General features: G+C 22.2%; 2 protein-coding genes across 3 annotated transcripts; one reads left to right on the plus strand and one right to left on the minus strand.

Annotated features, from left to right (window-relative positions):
- Positions 1-296: 296 nt before the first annotated feature.
- Positions 297-15,598, minus strand: LOC129618934 (surfeit locus protein 4 homolog). 2 transcript variants are annotated; one of them, XM_055533964.1, is made up of 5 exons: positions 15,392-15,598; positions 1,706-1,969; positions 1,403-1,633; positions 1,140-1,319; positions 297-1,060 (listed from the first exon to the last, which is right to left on the minus strand). In XM_055533964.1, the coding sequence occupies exons 1-5, from the start codon at positions 15,440-15,442 to the stop codon at positions 974-976; spliced, it is 813 nt and encodes a 270-aa protein (XP_055389939.1). In that variant the 5' UTR covers positions 15,443-15,598; the 3' UTR covers positions 297-973. The 2 variants fall into 2 exon arrangements, with proteins under 2 accessions (XP_055389939.1, XP_055389938.1); XM_055533963.1 differs by lacking the exon at positions 15,392-15,598 and adding an exon at positions 8,173-8,320.
- Positions 15,599-17,367: 1,769 nt separating this feature from the next.
- LOC129618918 (CDK-activating kinase assembly factor MAT1) lies at positions 17,368-20,364 on the plus strand. Its single transcript, XM_055533947.1, has 2 exons — positions 17,368-17,465; positions 17,535-20,364. Exons 1-2 carry the CDS (start codon positions 17,368-17,370, stop codon positions 18,373-18,375), a joined length of 939 nt encoding a protein of 312 aa, XP_055389922.1. The 3' UTR covers positions 18,376-20,364.
- The last annotated feature ends 1,551 nt before the right edge of the window (positions 20,365-21,915 follow it).

Here is a 21,915-nt window from a genome sequence, read left to right on the forward strand (position 1 = left end):
TTAAAAAATTAAAATTCCTATTCCAAGCTATCGTCAGTTAACTTTCTTAAGCCAGAATGTAACCGTTTGCTATGACAACATTATAATTGTTTTCCAATTTGTCTGTAAGTGAAACCCCTGTATTTTAGTATAATTTAGTTTACAATACATTAAGTAGGTTATATTTTCCATCAGAACGTCGTTTACTCATTTACACCTTTGTTAACACGAAACTTTTAAATAGATTTATTTGAGCTATACTACACTGAAAAACGAATAAATTTCAAAAAGGAAGACATGAAGTAATTAAAACGCTTTTCTTACAAAATTTAAAAGTAGTTCTATATTTTTTTTATGATGGGCCCAGTTTTTTTTCTTTTTCTCTTTTTTTTTAATTTGTTTTTAAAACTATCAATATCAACTTTTTTCATATAAATTATTTTTTTTATTTTTTTTTTTTTGTTTTAATATAATAAAATAATACGGGACACAATGTTTCTATCTCTACTTTTTTCTTTAAATAAAATTTTTATTTCTAGACATAAGTAAGTATGAATGTAAGTTATATTTAAAACAAATTAATCTGTCATTTTTCATAGTCGTTGAAACAAAAATACATAGTTAATTGTCTTACAAAAATTTAGATCTTATTTACAATTTTAAGATTTCATTGAAAAAGAAAAACTTTAATAGTTTTTGTATGAATATTTTAAAAAATTAAATGGACATGACAAAACAAATTAAAAATTATTTAATAAAATTGGAAGTTTTTTCTAAAAATTTAACAAAAAAAAAAGCAAATTTGTGTTGAAATTGTTTCTTATAATATAAAACCGTAAATGCTAAATTTATTTGCTTGCGCCAGGATAAAAAAAATTAAAAATTTTTTGTCAAAAGCAGTATTTTCAATGTACAAAAAAAATATCTTTTTAAATAAAAAAAAAGCATTTATATGTATAACAAAACTTAATTTTTTTACACAGTTTCTTAAATTCTACCATTCTTTTTTGTGCTCGTCCATTGATACTCCTCCAGGGCCTAATGACACAATCATAAGTAAACCACCAATGACAGAAAGTGTCTAAAAATATAAAAAGTATTTTGTAATATAAAATTCTAACAGAAAAGAAGACTATTAGTATTTTTTTGTAATAACTTACTTGGAAAAAGTCATATTTAAGAAAATCTCTAAGTGGTTTATATGAAGGAATTGACCACCAAGCATTATGATACAAATTCAATATTGTTAGCAGCAAAACTAATATTAAAGCTGACAATTTTGTTTTATAACCAACTACAACTAATACCATCAATATTGATCCAAGAATATCTTGAAATACCTAAAAATTATAAAATTTTGTAATTATATAAGGTCTAATAGCAAAATACATATAAAATGTATAAAATATAAAATGTATATTACCTGTAAGAAGCTTAATTCAAAACGGATTAATGTAATAAACATGAATGCCAATAAAATACGTCCAGCAAGTTGCATGAAATTTTTAGGTTTATTATCACCTAATGATGGTACACCAGCAAAAAGACTTCTTGCTTCATTTCTTGATTCTGCTAAAACCAATAATAAAGCTCCGATCAGTGCTAAATTTCTTAATAAAAATTGTAAGTCCCATAAAATTGAATATGCAATAGTCTAAAATAAAAAATATAAAATTAAAATATTATTAATACAGTTATGAAAAAATATAAGTGTATATATGAATACCTGTAAAACAACGATAAAGAATAATACGCCTACAGCTATTGACACTCTGAATCTTAAGATAACCATCACACAACCGCCAATTTGGCCAATTAAATTGATTAAAACAAATAATGTTGCTATAATTTTACCACAACCCCAACTCATATCCATATACTCTCGTTGTTCACTCCATTGAAACCACATACGAAGACCATCTTCCAAAAATGTAGCTATTAAACATAAGCGTGCAACAGTTGGTAAAACATTTTTGCCTTTTCGAACTACCTAAAAAACAAAAAAAAATCATTATAAGTATTTAAATAAATAAAAACTTATATACATATGTGTTTTTCAAAAATACAAATTAATATTTAAGAATCTACGCAATTCAAATAACATTTTTGATAATACTGCAGGGTGACTAACCACTTTTTCTCATAATTTTGTTATATAAAACTTAGACTCTGGATTCAATTAATTTGGACGCCAATAACAGAAGATCATATGTTTCAAGTTATTTACATACAATTAACTAATTTATTTCATTATGTATGTCTGAAACTAATTTACCAACTCCTTGAATTTGAAGAATATGTACAATATACGCAGCATACAATTTTGCTTTACTATTAAACTATGTAACTAACTACATATTTCAATATCATAAAAAGTTTAAATTAAATAAAGAGATAATAAATATACTAAGTAGGTACACACATAGATATTATCAGTCCACTTGATTTAGAATTCATATTTTTACGGAAATTTTAAAAAATAAAAAATTAGCATTAACTCATTTTTCTTTTTTAATTTTTCTATTGTAGCTCTATGCAATGCAACCATATGACATTGTAATATTCTTTTATTAATGATTTTCTTTTATTAATTTACAAACCTTATTGAATATAAGCTTTTTCAAGAAATTAAAGCTAAGATACATAGAATGGAAAATATACATCTGGAATGATGTTATAAATTAACAGGAAGCTGCATAGTGTTTTCTCATAAACAAATATACTCGTAATATAGAATATTTGAAATATAAAAAAATTAGCAGAGTGTTTCTTAGTTTTCAGTGTTAAAATTAATTACACATTTAATATTTTCTTTAATTTGCGTACTTTTATTTAATAATATTATTCCCAGAATGAAATAATTCAATAAAATCCTAAGTGATTTCATTGGAAATCCTTGATATTTTAGAACAAACATTAGAAATTATAATTTAATTCCCACATATTCCTAAATTGTATTGCTATATTGCAAAATTTTTTATTAATATTATAGCAAAACTACCGCCAAAATTTTTGAAAATAAATTATTCATCGAAAAATTTTAAAAATGAAAATCGCAATTATTCTTTTTTATTCGTTTTTCATAAATATTTAGATGTTTAATTCGGAATTAATGAATTAAACATCTAAATATTTATGGAAATTATATACTATTATTGAATAATTTTGTTTACTACACACGCTAAGTACCAAAAAAACTACTCATGTTTTCCATTTGTTTCTCTTGTTCCAATTCTCTTTAAAATATGTACATACGAGTATATTTATGTAATTATAAAAAAATTAATTTTATTCGGAACTGATTATCTCTCCTTTTTTTATATCTGCTTAATTTAAATAAGGCAAAATAAGAATTTATAAACAAAAAATCGAATTTTAGCACATTATATTTGAAAAGCTCATTCAAATTCTATACAAAATACAAAATATAGAAGCATTGAATCAACTAAATAATTTTGAAATTGAGGTAATATTATTCTCCAAATTCTCAAAATTGTTAATTTTTTATTAAATAGTTTGATGACGTTAAATTTTTATTATAATAGAAAATTGTTAAAAAATTAATTAAAACTTTGGTCACATAAACATGTAAATTGCAAATGAGAACAAAATATGTATGCGAAAATATAATTAAGAGAATGAATGACAATTTATAAACTTAAAACTGCTAATTGTATAATACGAGTATTAAAAGTACAATCGAATGACATTAGAGAAAACGATTAAAGATCACATCACAAAAAAAAAATAGCTGCTATTCATCACAAAATTTTGTGTGATAAAGAATGATTTGTCAAAATGTGAGAATTAAATACTTCATAATTAACACTTATTGACTTGGGATCCATTCACACATTAAAATAAAGAAAACAAATTACAAATACAAAGTACGGAACGCCAGACGTCTTTTTTAAGTGTTTTCACATGTAACAAAGGGATTATAAAGCGATTTTTCATATTTAGAGAAACTCATATTTTCCGACTTTTTCAAATAAATGCTTATGTGTTTAATGTTCATGAGCGTCTTTATTTGAAAATTTGAAAAAAGCCATAATTGAAATGCAAATTGGCTGTAATATTCTTTGAACTTCATTAAATTTCTATAGGTTTTTATTCTATTATATTTTGGCCAACTATTGTAGTACCATTAGTTGTATTCAAAATTAAATTTAAAATCTATGAAAATAATCTGCATAACATTAATAAATTAAAATAAATTTTCATTTTGTAAAAAAATTTAAAAAATTTTGAATAATGTTTGATTTATTTGTTTTCATCTTTATTTTGTAAAACAAATTAATTTGAAAATCCCGCGTGCATACCGCGTCTAAGTATCAAATTAATTACTAACGTATCGAAGTGCTTAATAACAAAAATATTAAAAATTTGGACCAGCAATTGGGTGATCCAACTGGACAGACGAAATTTTCTATTAAACAGAAATGAAAAATTAAAGAATGCTCCTTTTCATTTAGAAACAAAATCAATTACTCGTAATAGAATATTTAATTTCGGATCAAATCGGTTTGTACAATAGCACTTTTTCCTTGAACAATCAAAAATATTTTTTTTCGAAGAAAAAAATTATCCCAACTATTTATTAAATTGCTTTTATTAATATGTATATCAAAATATTTCAAATCATTGCATACATTTATGACAAGCAAACAGAAAAAAAAATAAAGAAACATTAACATAATGGTCGAATTCTGGGGTGAATTCCGTAAGTTAAGAAAAACAGTAATGTTTTTCGACAGCATGACATTTATCGTTAGCATTTTGCATTTATATAAATTTGGAAAAGCTTGAAGTTTGAGAAATGTAACTGAATAACTTTCCAGGGTTCGAGGTGAAAATAAAATTTGGAGTCAAACTGAAAAGTTTTCAATTTTTTTGGTAAAAGTGCTAAAAATTGACTAAATAAATTAAATTCCAAAATTAATTATTTATCCTATATAATACGCATTTAAAAACAAATCTAAAAATAAAAACATTATTTTATAATTTGTTCTTTTCAATTTATAAAAATTCTATTTTATTGATAATGATATGTTACAAAGCATAGAAAACCGTTCCTATAAATATATATTATAATTTTGGGTATTGAACTAAAAATATAATTAAAAATAAGTGGTACCTAATTTATAAAAATAATATCATGACTGTAAAATAAGTAATATAAGTATTTATTTGTATACACATAACAAATAAATAGAAAACCAATTATTGTCAAATGTGGTCATTTTTTGTCTATTTATATACAACAATAAATTCACCTTGGTTCTCCTTACTACCAAAAGAAATTATCAAAATTAGAATAGAATTGCCAAGGTGAATTAGAATTTCCAATTAATTACTATTATTTTTTACTCTAAATAGTCTAATTTATTTTATATTATTAGTAAAATAAATTATTAAAAAAAAAAAGTACTTTAAAAATAAGAAAAAAGAATTGGCAATAATTAATAACAGCCGCAAATTAATTTATAAAACGAACACTTAAAAAAAATAAAAAATTATTAATGATTTGCTTTTGATGTGCCAATAAAAAAACATTACTGTTTGAGTGCTAGACATTTACATATGTACATACATATATATTTACTAAATATGTTCAAATATATAGCTTATAAAAAAAATTCGATACTAAATGTATCATAATAAATATAAATCAAAAAAAAAAATAGAATAAAAAATATTTTTTTTATTTTTAAAGAATTTTAAAATATAGCCAACATGAAATTTTGAAAAAATTTATCCATCAAAAAAATTAATACAAGTAAACAACAAAATGTGTGGTGAATTTGTTGATTTCTATATATACAAGATGTTTCAAAATATATTGTGTTGTTTGCATTCACTCTAACCGAAATGATTTTGATATAGTCCCCGCGAATATTTTTAAACTGTTGCTTTGTAAAACAAAACTTTGTAATTAAGGTATAGCTTGAACAGTTTTGGATACAAAATAGCTGGGACAATTGCACAAAAAATAATAAAAAAAATTAATTTGCCGCCGAAAACTCGAGTCAACTTTATTCAATTAGTTGATTCTAACAACTTTCTTTTTCGTATTGAAAACTCATTATTAAGATTTTTGAGTGTAAAATTTTTAATTTGTAATCAAGTTTATTTTGAAATTTTTGAAATCACGAGAGTTCGAATTTAATAAACAAAAATAATAACAATTTGAAATTTATTAATAATTCACTTATAGGTTTCATAATATAAAATTAAATATAACTAAATACATTATTCAACCAGTATAGCTATAAGTAGTTACACTCAGTAGACACCTTGTAGATACACAGTCTTCAATAGCAATGTTTTATATAACATAATTATTATTTATACCACTCACTTCTGATTGTACTTATATTAAGCAAATAAATTATAGATATACAAACTTAATAATTAATTATTTATTTGAACATTTGCTTTTTATTTAATTCTTATTTTATAAAAATATTTTTATATAATTTTATATCATATAAATAATTAAATATTTTATTATTACTATATATTTTGTATACAAATTAATAAGTTAAATGCTATTACGTATATTTATGTACTCAAATATACAACAATTTGCATAATGTATACTTATATTTTAATTATATTGTATAAGAAATAAATGGTTGACAGACTTGAAATACTTACAACCCTTATCAATTTTTCTAGTAAATAAGTATTTACATTTTTATTGTTTACACACTATTGAATTATAAATAAAATAACACATAATATTTTTATTGTATTAAAATAATAAGGACAACTCGACCATATAATTTTCGTATTTAACTATAACTTTGCAAATTATAAGCAAAACATCAATTTTTAATTCAAATTAGCATAGAATAAGCTTTTAATAATCAATGAATCAAAGTAGAAAAATTCATGAAACAAGAATAAATTAAATTTTTTTTTTTTTCAGTAAATCATAAAAATTATCTAGATGATCCTATTTCATTCTATATGTATCGATTACTGTCTACACACTTTGTATTCTGACTGGATTCTAATAAAAAAAAAAGACTACAATATTTTAAAAACTAGTTGTCTTTCACACATTAAAATATACGAGTATTAAATTGAAAATTTTTTTAATTCGAATTAAATTTCAACTGTGGAGGAATAGAAATCAGAGCACATTAGGAGAAATGTTTCACATAATAATCAAAAATGAAAAGGACCATTTTATAAATTTATAAAATAATTTCGATTGAAATTAATCGGAATTATTGAATATAAAAAAGGCTATAAAACTAATTAGAAACCCATACATAATTCTGTTCATAATATAAATCAATATACTGTTATAATGTATGTTATATACATGTGCCCTATACATATGTTATGCATGGTATGAGTATCCAATTTCTTTATAACCTCATACAGTTTATAAGTATATATATATATATATATATATGTAATTTTATTTAAAATTTCTGATGATAAATGAAATAATTTTAACTTTTCCCCGAAAGTTTAAATTTCATGGAATTCTTGGACTTTTTTTTATAAAAATTCTATGAAAAGTTCATTAGTAATTTCAGTTTATTAAACTAAATTAAAAAAAAAACAACGAAAAAAATTCAATTAAACTTGTAAAGTATTGAGAGCCATTGATTATTTTCCATATTTTAAGTGGTAATCAATTCAAATTTCAAACTTTTTTCAATTCAATTTTCTAATATTTAATAATTTTTTTTTAATTTTTAACACTTTTTACATTTATGTTGCTTCCAAAATTTTTAGGGTTCTGGAAGAGATATAAGTTTCAGTTTTGCAATTACTGCTTGATTATAAAATCCTTTCGCCCAAATCTATGCTACTAAACAATGACACCACTACAAATCGATTGCGTTAACTAAAAAATTGCAATCACATTTTGTAAAAAATTACAAAATGTTTGATTGCTTGCGGTCACATATAATTGTATGTGTGTGGGCTAGAATACTTATGAATCAAACAGATGTAAAACTGAAAAGTAAATAACCGCCAGAGCCCATGTTTTAATAATCCTTAAACATTTTTCAAAATTGTTATTATTATCGAGAATTCACTGTATTTTTTTCATTTTTCTATTTTGTTATTTTAATTTTTAATAGCAACATTAAAAAATTTTAATATGTTGATAAAAACAAAAAATACAAATGTACATATGTATATACAAACAATGTCTAGACTTGCCAATTTATCTATTTCATCAATATAATCAATTTTTGTTTTTACTTCTGGAGTAATCTCTATATAATTTCCTTCGTCTAACATCCATTTTCCCATTAAATAAAATATTTTATTAAATTAATATTTTTATATTATTATAAATTAAATACTAAATTTATCTAAGATTTCTAATTTAAAAAAAAAAAACAAAAATTCAATTTTTATTTTAATTTTTCAAAATTTTGTGATTTTCATTAAAATTTTATGGAATTTTTTATTTACAATATCTTAAAGGTTGTATTCGAATTGAATGCCGGTTGTATACTAAATAAAGAAATAAAAAAGTAAAATTGTGTTTTTTTTTTTGTTTTTGCTTCTTAACTAAAAATAAATAAAACATACAATGTCAATGTTGGAAAATTATTATTGGAAGGCAACAAAAAAAAAAAAAAAATAAAAAAAGTATTCAACTTATTAATAGTTAAACATCTTCATAATTTGCGTACGTATGTTTTTTTTCGAATTATACCACCTATGTATACAAATATACCTATATCTATAATCTAATGAACATTTATTGTACGTACATTGTAATATTTTTGAAGTAGACAGTGACGACAATGAAATTGAGTTCATGTTTAAAAAAAAGTAGTATAGACAAACACAAAGTTTTGGAATCGCCTTTAAGCAATATTTGCGCTTTATTTAGAAGTTCAAACCTCTCATGAGATTATATGCGTAGTTTGTAAATGTAACGGTATTTTTTGGTACATGAGTAAAACATAGCCTTAATTTGTTTTAGTAGATATAACCATTTTTTTTCATATACTATGTAATTAAATGCTGAAATAGCTCTGAAAGCACACAAATGGCAGTATTCTGCATCAAAAATGAGCACAACTGCACTCAAACAAATGAGTAGATGATTTGTGGAGTTACGTTTTTTTTTTTGCGGTATATAGAAAAGTACTTCTGATTTACAACAGATCAATTTTGTGTATTCGGAGTTCTTTTGGCATTTAATTATAATATTTGAAATGCATCATTTCAATATCAGTGACTTCAATAATGCGCTTACTTAAAGTTTAGTAATACCTCTCGACATTGTACACTTTTCCTAAATGCATTCTATACATAGTGGATAAGTAAAATAAAAGTAAATTGGGTATCGAAAAAATCGAGCACGCTTTTCTTATACATGTCATATAAATGTTGCTAGAAATAACCAATTAAATAAACTAGCATATATTTTCAGCAATAAAGTGCTAGTTATTAAATTTTTTTTCTAATCTGCAGCATAAAAATGCTATGTTTTTAATGATGTGGTAACGTTTGTTGAAAATTAATTTTAAATTGAAATTTTCACACAAACGTCAAAGTATGTATCAATATTATAAACAGTGTATTCCAAAATGTATCAAAAGCTTGAGCAGTTTTGTTTTACAATGTAAAGGTATTGAAAGCTCTGAGACGGCACTAGAATCGTATTATTACTGTGCTTAAACTTTTTATGAAGCGTTATTGAAGTCACGGACACTTAAGATCATGGGTAGTTTGAACAAATAAATGGAACGCAAATATTATTAAATTAGATTGTTTTACAATCATGTGCAGAAAATTAAAAATTAAATTGAAAATGCGAAAAAGCAATAAAATAAAAATTTTTGTTAGTTATTTTTTTTGGTACTGGAAAGTTCTTATTAAATTAAAAACGAGATAATCATGCTATAAAAATTTTATTAGATTTCTTATGTATTCCTTAACATAAAATTTGCATAACTTAATTTTCTTGCAGCATTCTTTCCAATTTTTTTTTGTTGCTCGCTATTGTATATTGTGCGCATATATAAAAGTATGTACATGTGAACGTTATGTGATATGATTTTGTTTTTTTTTCTCTATTTTATTTGTTTTGGATTTTGAACTTTTCAAATAATTTTTTTTTGCTTTTTACAAAAAGCTTTCACAAAACTTTTTTATGAGATCGCGTTTTGCAGATTTTAAAAAGAGGAATTCTCTTAGTTAATAATTTTTTTAGATTCTTGCTAAAACTTTTTTCATTGATTTGTTATCATAGAAAAGAGAAAAAAACAAAGACAAAATAAAATTTATGATATTAAAATTTGCTTGTGGATTTAAAAATTTTGTTTTTTTTTTTTTGATAAGGTACAAAAACGCGAAATTATGTTCACATGCTATTTTTTAATTTATTCGTATTTAGAAAAATATTTATTAATCTTTAATTAAATGAAAAATATGTGGTCTTGTTTACATAAATAAAAGCAATTATTTTTTATTCTATTTATCATTTCCAAATTATTAACTTTGTTAATTAATCTATGGCACTGTGAGAGTAATTTAAGCTCAAATTTAGGTTTATCACCCCGCCTCGTATTTGCTTATACATGAGAGGTGATCAGCCTAATTATTATTTTTTTCCTGTTTCAGGATAGTTCCAGATAGGTGTTTTAACACCTCATTAATTCTTATACGACGTATATTATATTCATATATGCATAATGTTTTCTGAGTATTTTCTTTTGTAGATTAACAATAAAAAGGCAAGACACACAAATTAAACACTTTTTTATGTACTTATATCTCAGATTGTCTTATGAGAAAACTGGTCAGACCTACTCGATTTAAATATAAAGAAAATACAGTCATCCTCTGATGTATATGCCCCATACTTAAAAGCTTATCCTGCTTTATAGTGTTGCGAAAAGCAGATCAAATTTTTATTCGTAATTAAGGTACATTTAAGATTTCGCTTAAATGCGTTCCCGTTAATTCAGTTTTTCTCTTTATTACGTCAAAATTTTAGTACTTTAAAAGTCTAAATCAAAAATATACATGCGAATTTTTTTAGTTATTTGATAAACTAAAAAATCATATGTTTGAATTGTGTACAGTTTTCGTTTATTTTAATCAAAAGACATATGGATGACTTTCTCAAATTCAAGTTTATTATATTGAAAAATAATTAAATGTTCCATCTGTACAATGTAATTTCGAATTTTTCATCAGACAATAAACGTCTTATTCTTTTTTCATTTTATTGCATCGATCGTACATTTAATTAGAATTTAAATAATGACGCCATTCCATTTAAATAAATGCCTTTCCCGTTTAATTAAATGTCTTAGTTTCAAACCAAAAATCTACTGATTGGTGCTATAAATGCTAATATATAAAATCATTCATCAAATTCCAATTATATACACAAAACTCTAACCAAAATCATTTATTTTTAATTAATTTCATCAAATTAATTTCTGAACAGCCTGCAATTTTATGCAAATCAATTTATTATTGAAAAAGTATTAAAAATAAAATTTTTTGTCTATTCGATACTTTTAAATAACCAAAATAGCCCATAAAAAGCTAAATAGAAAAAAACATTATATACTCATGTATATATGCACATACATAAACATACATTCATAAACATATATATCAACGGCGTTTTACTATGCAAATAAATTAAAATTTTGCATTATGGACCTCATAATAGAAACAAAAGTGAAAATTATTACACAACATAAAAAAAAACCTTGTTTATAACTGTTTTATGTTTTATATTTAGGTATGACCTTCTACTTATAATTTTGACAGTTTTATTTTTAATTTAAATTTGTTTTGTATACTAAATTTGATTAACGTCGCTTACAGTTTTAAATAAACAAATACCTCAATAATAAGAGATATACCTCGCAATCATATTATTTAATTTCGTAAATAAAAAACGCACTTTTTATAAAAAATTAAATAATCGTAATATAGAACTGACGATAATTTCAAAATCAAGAAATCTAAACGCGTTGAAGCCAAGATCAAATAAGTTGATAAAAAAAATTTGGGAAATTTTTTTATCGTTTTCATTCTCACTTATACATTAAAAGAATCAATACAGAAAAGTTCAAATTGTACTTTAATTTTAATAAGATCGCGGCAGTTCAAGCGTCCAAAATCAAGTTCAAATTTATTTTATTATTTAAAAATGTGTGTTCGAACTGTCACAGGTTAATTTAAATCGTCATCTACATAACTTATGTTGTGTGTATAAATAAATATGTATATTCTGAACGAAAATTACACATATGGATGGATTTATTACATTAAATTTTTTATTTATTTACAATTATAATATAGAAGCTCTGCTTGGTCAAAAAGCAGAGCTCAACTATACTGCTCAGAGTCAACTTTTACTGCTGGCCGAACTTACATTTTTGCTCATATACAGAGAAATAATCGATCTATTTTTAGACCTCAAATTTCATATTTAAAATTTCGTTATTAAAAAATTAGCCAGAAAATTCAATCGAATATTAAGATTAGAAACAGAACCGGGTTTCACTGAAGTCCGGGTTTATATATTTGAGCATATCTCAGTAACAGGTACATTAACTACATGTTTACTTTTCATTTTCCATAAAATTTGAAAGAAATATTTAAAGGAAATTTTCATAATCTTATGGATCACTTTTGAAATGCAGTCAATTATGTGTTGGACACATCAAATTTTTTTTATATAATTTTCAAATTTTTTAAAGGAATTCATTACAAATGTATTATATGCAAAATAAATATACATATAAAACAACTAGTTAAGTATGATATTTAAATTAAACGAAATTTAATATTTTGCAGTAAATTTCATTAAAATTTTATAATTATTAATTGAACAAAACTTCGTATTTATTAATTTGGATCCAATTTGAAATTTAGATTAGAAAGAAACAGAAATAATCTAAAGAAAAAAAAACTTTAATAATTAAGTAATAATAAACATATTTCGAAATTATTTAATTTACACTGATAACGTTATTAGAATATTCAAGATAACCAACGTCAATTATTATAAGTGTCTAGCGTATTTTTTTTTACGTTCTACCATAAACTAACTATAGAAAAGATACATAAGTAATAATAAATATAAAAAGGAAATGATTTGCACAAAAATGAACTCAAATATTTTAAAATATAAAAAATTATTTGGCTTCTTTTAATTTATTTATAAATCAAAGAATTTAAAAAAGAATTTTAAAAAAATATTAAACAATGTGTGTTCCTACTTATAGGTATGCACAGGAAATTTTCAAAAACTTTTAATGAATAATATGGTAGGAACCTACTACATTTAGGCAAAGCCCATTAAATCTAGACTCTTTATGACTTAGAGTCATAAAAACTGACTAACAACTTAAATTTTTCGGATATTATCTTTCAATTATGTACCAATTGACTATATTTAAAATTATAATTTATAATTTCTTAAAATCAACATTATAAGCATCTGCCTAACAACCACAAATACACTTTCTATTTGTTCAATTTTAATTTTTATGCTTATTTATCAAACAAATTTTAATTTACTTAAATAACAATTGCATTCTATACACATAAAAATTAATATTTGCTGTTGCAAGACAAAAATAATATAGACTCACAAATATAATAGTTTTTTTTTACAGACCCATTTATACATATGCATAAATATATACTTATTTAAACTTGAAAATTACAAAATAGAAAAAAAATATTACCTTAAAACAATTATTTTGACATAAAATTTAAAGGTCATGGTTTTCATAAAAAAAAAAACATAAAAAAAACGTGTATTCTTTAAATAAACCAATTTAAAATAAAATACGGTAGGAAAGTAAATGAAAAAAAAAATGTAACCCTAGAGTATGTTATCACTACATTTGATAGAAAACATGTTCTTAACCCCTTTATATATTTTCGTAACTACACTGACCCAATTTTCTCGAAAAAGAATATTTAAAGAAGCAAAACAAAAATAAAATAAATATCCAGATGGTTTATATTATTTGTATAAAAAACCGGTCAATGAATCTTATTATATTTTAACTTTTCAAAAATCAAATTAGGTGTGTTACCTGTTTGATTATATTAATTAACCATAAATTTTCTTTTCACAAAATCTTTTTCAAAATAGATTTCATTTCTTATATGTTACGACTCTGAATTATTTGTGCTAATATAAATAATAGTTAGCTATAGGCTTATTATATTTGAAGGTATAATAATTTGCTATAGGATGAGCATACAATAGATAAAATCTATTTGAATATACGCACGATTGAACTATGAATTGAATAGTGTAATCCATTGAAAATTTCTAAATAGCATTGACATTGAAAATACAACATTTTAAAAATAAAAATTCTACCGCTTCCTGAAATAAACATATGTATTTTAAGATATCTAAATATTTTCTTGGTATAAATACGAATTTTTATTCAATTTATAAAATTTATTAAGAAAAACAAATACTTATATTTACATTTATGCAAAGAAACCTTGATTTTCATACTAATCTTGTTATGTAAAAACAAAGTAAGTACAAGTAAGTAGACAAGCAATTGCCCGATCTATTTAATTTTTATGGTTTATAAATTACTTTCAATCCCATTTATAGACAATTATATTTTAAATCAGAAGCTTTTTCTACTTTGTTTTATGTTTCTTTGCATTTAAATACCTTACTATATAGGTAGTATAACTATCTAACTGCCTACCGCATAACTTACATATTATATGGAAAATGTTACACGTATACCTTAATTATCTGTTTTATTATAATTATGTATTTTATTAATTCTACAAAAATTTGGTCCGAATATTATTTGTTAAGCTATAAATATGATAATACGATTATATATATACATATCAACATATACTACCTACTAAAATAAAAAAAAACGTGCTGTAATCTTTCTAAATTATTAATATTAAAACTCCTATCAATGCGGTACCCAGGAACTACATAGGTTTTAATTTCGATTATACATATTTATAAACTTGTTTTTTGCCCGAACAAATATTTGAAAAAAGGTGAAAGTGTCTTAAATATAGAATAATAAAGAAAAAAAAATTTTTTTTTAAAAGATTTATAGATTAACTTTCTAAAGATGCAAAAGCACATAGGCAAGTATGTAGGTACCTAGGCATTATATGCATGTATGTAATATTAATGTACTTTCTTTAATATAATACCTATATTATTTAAAATTCGAAATGCATATTTAAGAAAAATAAAGTACAATTTCAGGTCATTATAAATTCAAATTTTCTAATTTTTCACTTAATTCCTTATTAAATTTTGATTCAATAAATGAACTAAAAATTGAAGGTGACGTTGCCATTTCATGTCAACGCATAAAAAAGTTGTTTACGCCACCTTAATTATCAATTGTTTTTTTTTTTTTGTATTTACCTGATCGGCTATATCCTCTGTTTTAGAAATATATTCATTAGGAATACTCATTTTATTTATCTTATAATTCCTAAGTTATTCTTTTCACTAATAACTGATAAAAAAAAAATTTTATGCTCAATCTTAAAACAAAATCCCACGAATATATTTATACACACTGTAGCCAGCTACTACTTTCTGGCTGTCTGTTTTTTTACCTTCTGTTCTTTTGATATGCTATATATGTATGAAGAAATGTTTTATGATTTGAATTTTGAAATGTCTTTTTTCGTATGTTGAATATTGACATTTTATTGACATTTAACTGCCAATTTGGAATTTCGGAATTTATATGGATAAAAGTAGAAAATTGTCAAAAAATGATTTATTCAATAGATGATTACGAATACACGATGTCAAAAATACTTAATTATTCTAGTTTTGATCTGTCTAGTTATTTAGGTAAATTTCAGAGTTTCGGTTTCAAATTAAATTTCTTTTGATTTTATTCTCTCTTCTTTGTAATATGAATCTATTTATTTGACAGTTCAATGACATACTTTGCAAATATTAAATTCTTTTCAATACGGTCCAAGCTTCAACTCGTGTCAATAATTCGACCTGATTTTTTAATATTCCTTTTGTTATTTAAAATTTTTTCATAATTTGCTTTTCTCTATTAATAATGAGAATATAATTTTGATTTACAAATTTCTCTTATCTCTAATTTATTTTATGAGGGTTTCATCAGAAACGTTTAATATTAAATCCAAATTTTAGGTATGTCTAAGATAAAACTTCAAAAAACGTAAAAAAAAGAAACAATGACGAAATTTCTCGCATAATGAAAAAAAAAGTAAATCAGACGGAAAACTTGAAAAAGTTTTAAAAACTTTATAAATATTGTGTTAAACGTCAAATTTCAAAGTATTTATCAAACATAAACAAATACTTTTTGTTATACCAAAAACCGAAAATTTTGAATTTGGATTATAAAAATGTGAAACTTAGAAAAAAACACTTCTGAACCCATTTTGGTCATTTTATTTTATTTTTAATTGAAAAGTTTTGAAAAAAAAAAGTATGTTGATGAAAGTTTTTTTTTTGTCAAAAATAAAACCTTCTGACATAACCAGGAAAAACATATGTTGCGACATCTTAAAAACTTTCTTGTACCAGACAGATTTTTTTATTGATCTTTGTAAAAAAGAAACATTTTTGTAAATTTACAAATTTTTAAATTTACGAATTTGTAAATGCCAAAAATTTTGAAGGATAAAGACCTTACTTTGGGGCCAGAGTTGGTAAGAAATGAGTTACAACCATATTGTAATTCAAAAAATCCAAGTTTACAAAATGTTTAGAAGAGTTTGATTGAACTTAATAACTAAATTATTACCCGCACAATTATTTATTGTAAAATCCCGACTTGAATATGAATAAAACTTTAATATTTTCAAAATATTTTTATTTTTTCACTTTTTACTATTTATAACATGGTGTCGATTAAATTGAGAGTTATTAGTCAAAACATTTTCACTCAATCATTATAACATATTGAATAGAGAAATATTTAAATAAATAATAAAATAATTGAAATTGAAATTACGTGGATTATGTACGTATGTATGTATGCAGAATTAATAAGAAAATGGCTGAAACTACATTAATGAGTGTGGAGAAATTTATTAAGAAAAAATGAATGAAAAAGGTTTTGAAGCTCTTTGACCAAAAAAAAATCTAGTACAGTTTTTAACTGCTGTAAATATTTTTAGAAAAACTGACATTTGTACATTCAAAATAATCGAATTACTTCGAAAATATCGATAATTTTATAAAGTGATCCATCACTATATTCAAAATTCAGCCGTATTCAATATCAATTATTAAATACCGCAAGTTAATTTCTTGTTTACTTTTTATTTTACTAAAATTGTTTTAATAAAAACTGAAAAAATTATATATAAAAAATAAAAATTATATAAAAAAATAATAAGATGGATGAACAAGCATGTCCAAGGTGTAAGACAACAAAATATAGGAATCCTTCCTTAAAACTTATGGTTAATGTTTGCGGCCATACACTTTGCGAGAGGTAACATTAATATTGTAACAAGATTGAAAATTCATACAACATAGCTAATTTGTATTTTTGATTTTTTAGTTGCGTAGATTTATTATTTTTAAAAGGTTCTGGATCTTGCCCTGAGTGCCGAATACCTTTAAGAAGAAATAATTTTCGTGTACAACTTTTTGATGATCCAACAATTGAGAAAGATATAAATATCCGAAAACGTATCCTTCGAGATTATAATAAAAAAGAAGAAGATTTCAATTCCTTAGAAGAATACAATAATTATTTGGAAGAAATTGAAGAAATTATTTATAATTTATGTAACGATATCGATATTGTTAATACAAATAAACGTATTGAACAGTATAAAAAAGAAAATCGTGAAGTAATTTTGAGAAACAAATCCAAATTATCAAAAACAGAATATGAATTAGAAGAATTATTAGACATAGAAAAACAAGTAGAAGAAAGTAGACGTCAAGAATTAAAAGAAATTGAAGTGGAATTAAAAAAGAAAAAACAGAGAGAAAAAGAAGCATTAATTGATGAATTAATGTTTAGTTATGAAGATGCTTCAAAAATAATAAATAATTTTGCAGAGCAAGCTGAAAAAATACGTGAAGAAGAAAAGAAGGTACCAGAAGTAAAAAAACCCACACAATTTTCCACTGGAATTCAATTTACTAGGACAGATGGACAGGGATTTTTATCTGTTCCAAAAGAAGAAGAAGGTCTAATATATGTTTATAAACCATTGAAATTTGATAATTATGGACCAACACCACCTGCTCAATCTGAAATCGAAAGGAATGGATTCATTAAACATATTAGAGCTGAGACACCAGTAGAAAGAGCTGGTGGCTATAAATCAATAATTTCATGTCAACGTGTATTACAAGAAGCTATGCAAGGATTATTTTTTGGAAGTTAATAGTTAAATGTTTTTTTTATATTTTCCGTTTTGATCATAATTTTTTTTTTAACTTAATTGCGATTCATATTGATGTTTTTTAGTTGAATTAGAAATAGATGGATTTTTTTGTTTGCTGCTTATTTTGTGTTTTTAATAATGAATCAAAATTAGTGACAATATACCTACCTATAGTAAGATAACTTCCATCTGTTAGAACATCGTGTAAATGGAATAGATCCTGTATTTTTGCCTGTAAATTTCTTTTTATAAATAATGTTAACATACAGAAATTTTGAACGAAATAAACACCAAAATTTTTTTTTAGTATAACTTTTTTTTTTATTTTAATTTTACAAATTTTTCAGTTGGGGGAATAATAATTTTCAATTAATATGTATTATAAATGTTTTCATTTTTTTTATTTAATTTTTGTTATGACTTACAAAAAATTGTTTTAAGATTTTCCCTATACATATTGTATATAATATAGTATTTCAAACGTTCACATACAAAATTTATCAATTACACAAAAATAAAACTTAATTTCATTGTTTCTTTTCTTAAATTTTTTCTTTTCATTGCACTTGAATAATTTTTATTTAAATATTTATCAAATGCTCTTATATAAGTTATAAATTCATAATAGGGTATAAATATTTAATATAATATTGTTTAATTTGATTATTTTCAATTTATTATTACAATTTTAAATGACAAAGATAAAATAGATTAAAAAGAAAAGAAATTGAGCCAAAAAAACAAAGTTTTGCTTTATAGTAATAATGTTATTAAGTTTTTTTTCTTTTTTGCATTTTTATTTTTAAAAATTTAAAAAGTTTAGCACCTTTAAGTCATGTGGGATATAAAACCTTAGTTTTCTTTTTTTTTTTGCATTTTTTTTAGAATTAAAATTTAGTTTTTTAAATTTCAAAAAATTTTCATTATTATAATAATTTTAAGCTGCCTTAAAATATTCAAATATATGTATAAGCGCTATTATAGGATATTGTCCTGCAACAAAATACAATATTGTAAATGTAACATTTTTAAATATTAAAATGGGTAAAAATCATAATTTTATATTTAATTTATTTTGAATTCCATAAAAAATTAATATTATATGCAACTATTTAAATTGTATTAAAATTGTGTTATTAAATTATATAAGGATGTTTTTTTTTTATTTTTTTATCGCAAGGTATTTAAAGCAAAAAGATAAAATTAACATAAAAATTTCCTTACAAATTTTTTTATATTTTGCAATTAGAATTTAAATATAATTAATTAAATATTTAATATTGTGGAAAATATATTATAATCTTAAAATATATTTAATATTAAATTTTTTATTTATTTTGTTTTCAATTTGTGATTACGCCTAATCAATTCATATGTGCTTCAAAAAAAGTAAGTTTTGATATCACCTATATTCTCTTAGATGGACCACTTGAAATGATGGAATATTATTCAAATTAATTTTGTAATTTACAGAATAAAATCAATTTCAATATTTGAAATTTCATAGTGAAGACCTTGATAACTTTGTATGATAATCCATCAATTCAAGTAGTGCATCTAAGAGCATAGAAGTGGATAAAATATCCAGTTCCCGCACAATATAAATTGATTTATTCATAATTAACCAAATTTTCAATCAATTGGTGTTTTATTTTTTTTTGTGTGTTTTTTTTTTTCAACTGTAAGTCATAAACAAATTTCAATCATAATATACATAAATTTTAAATAGATATATATATATATATATATATATGTATTTTTGTTGATATTTTCAAAGAATTAAATTCTTTTTATTAATTTACTTCATTTATATTTTAATTTATTACATAATTTGTGTGTGTATTATTATTTATAATTATTTTTTTTTTTGCTTTCTATTATGAGTTTTTAAATAATTTTTTTTTTCTGTTTTTTAATCAAATACAATAAATAAATAATAAAAATAGAATCTCTATATAGGGTTTTTTATTTATTTTAAGCTATTCATTTTTACTTAGTATTTTTTAACAAATCTGTTAAAAAAACAAATAAAAAAAAAACAATTTTTTTTATATTCTCATTTGTGATTACTTATTATATAATATTTATGTAGAAATTATTGTAAAATATAATATATGAACATCAAAAAAGAAATTTTTCTTAAAAAAATTAATTTCTAATAAAAAATATTTTAAGTTGTAAGTTTGTTTCAAGTTTTATTTTTTTCATATAAATATGTATACATTTTTATTTCTATTTCTTTAATTTCTATTGAATACTATCAAAGTTATAAAAAGAAAATTGAAATTTGTTAAACATTCTTCAAATTCAACTAATTTAATGGAATATTTTTAATGAATTAAATTTTATTTTTATGACAAAAACAATTGTATATTTTTTTTGGATTGAAAAACGAAGAATATTTTATAAGCACTTAATATCTAATATCAATAATTCATTTTTTAATAAATTTTAAATTAGTTATTTTGTAACTTATATTTTGTTTTTTGTTATATACTATAAGATTTTGACTGAAAATTAAAAAAAAAATATAATAAAATTATAATAAAATATTAGAATAGAAGCCAAAAATTAAATTTAGGGTACATACATATTATGTTTATGTAACTCAGTTTAATTCAAAATAGTAACGATTTTGAAAAAAAAAATAATAATTAATTTTTATGTATTATTTATTTTTTATAAACAGTTTATTAAAAAATAAAAAATTTAAAAAATAATTTTTATAAAAAATAAAAATTGCGTTTATTTTAAAAAGAAAGAATATTTTAAATATTTACCACATTTTCAATATAAATTAATATTTAAATCTTTTTCTTTGCTTTTGTTTATTCTATTTAAACTTACTTTTTCTTTGAATTTCTTCTTTCTTCTTCTAATCATAATTGTTATTGCAACACTAAATTTATTTTTTAATTTTTTATAAAAATTTCAACTGGCCATTTATACAACCTGTGTATTCTTAATAAATATGAAAATATTTTTGATTTGCTTCTTCAACAAATTTAATGTAGTGCTTGTTCTAATTTTACAGAAATTCATTATAAAAAACACATTATTTAAAATGCATAGATAAAAAAAAAAGTATAAATTTATATGTTGAGAATTTCAAACTGAAAATTTGGACGGCAAAATTAATTTTTTTAATACATTAGATTACAAATTATAATATTTTATATTATAAATAATAATATAAATGAAATTAAATTTAAGATATTCTATTTGCAAAATTAAATTATGTAGATTAAAAAATACCTTCTTTAAACTTTTGTTTTTAAAACGAATTTATTTCGAATTATATTTTTTTAATAAATTATTTTATTAAACGCATTTTTTAAATTATATTTTTGTTTACAAATTTAATATCATATTAATATTTCCCCTTTGACAAAACATTGACATAATATTCTTGCAATATCCCCACAATAATAATTACATAATATACCATAAAGATAAGAACGATAATAAATAGATAATATATAAATATTATCCGAAATTAAAAAAAAAATTAGAATTAGTAACTACTAGCATAGCCATATT

This window comes from Condylostylus longicornis, unplaced genomic scaffold, assembly GCF_029603195.1.
Source record: "Condylostylus longicornis isolate FDR11 unplaced genomic scaffold, ASM2960319v2 ptg000010l, whole genome shotgun sequence".
NCBI lineage: Eukaryota > Metazoa > Arthropoda > Insecta > Diptera > Dolichopodidae > Condylostylus > Condylostylus longicornis.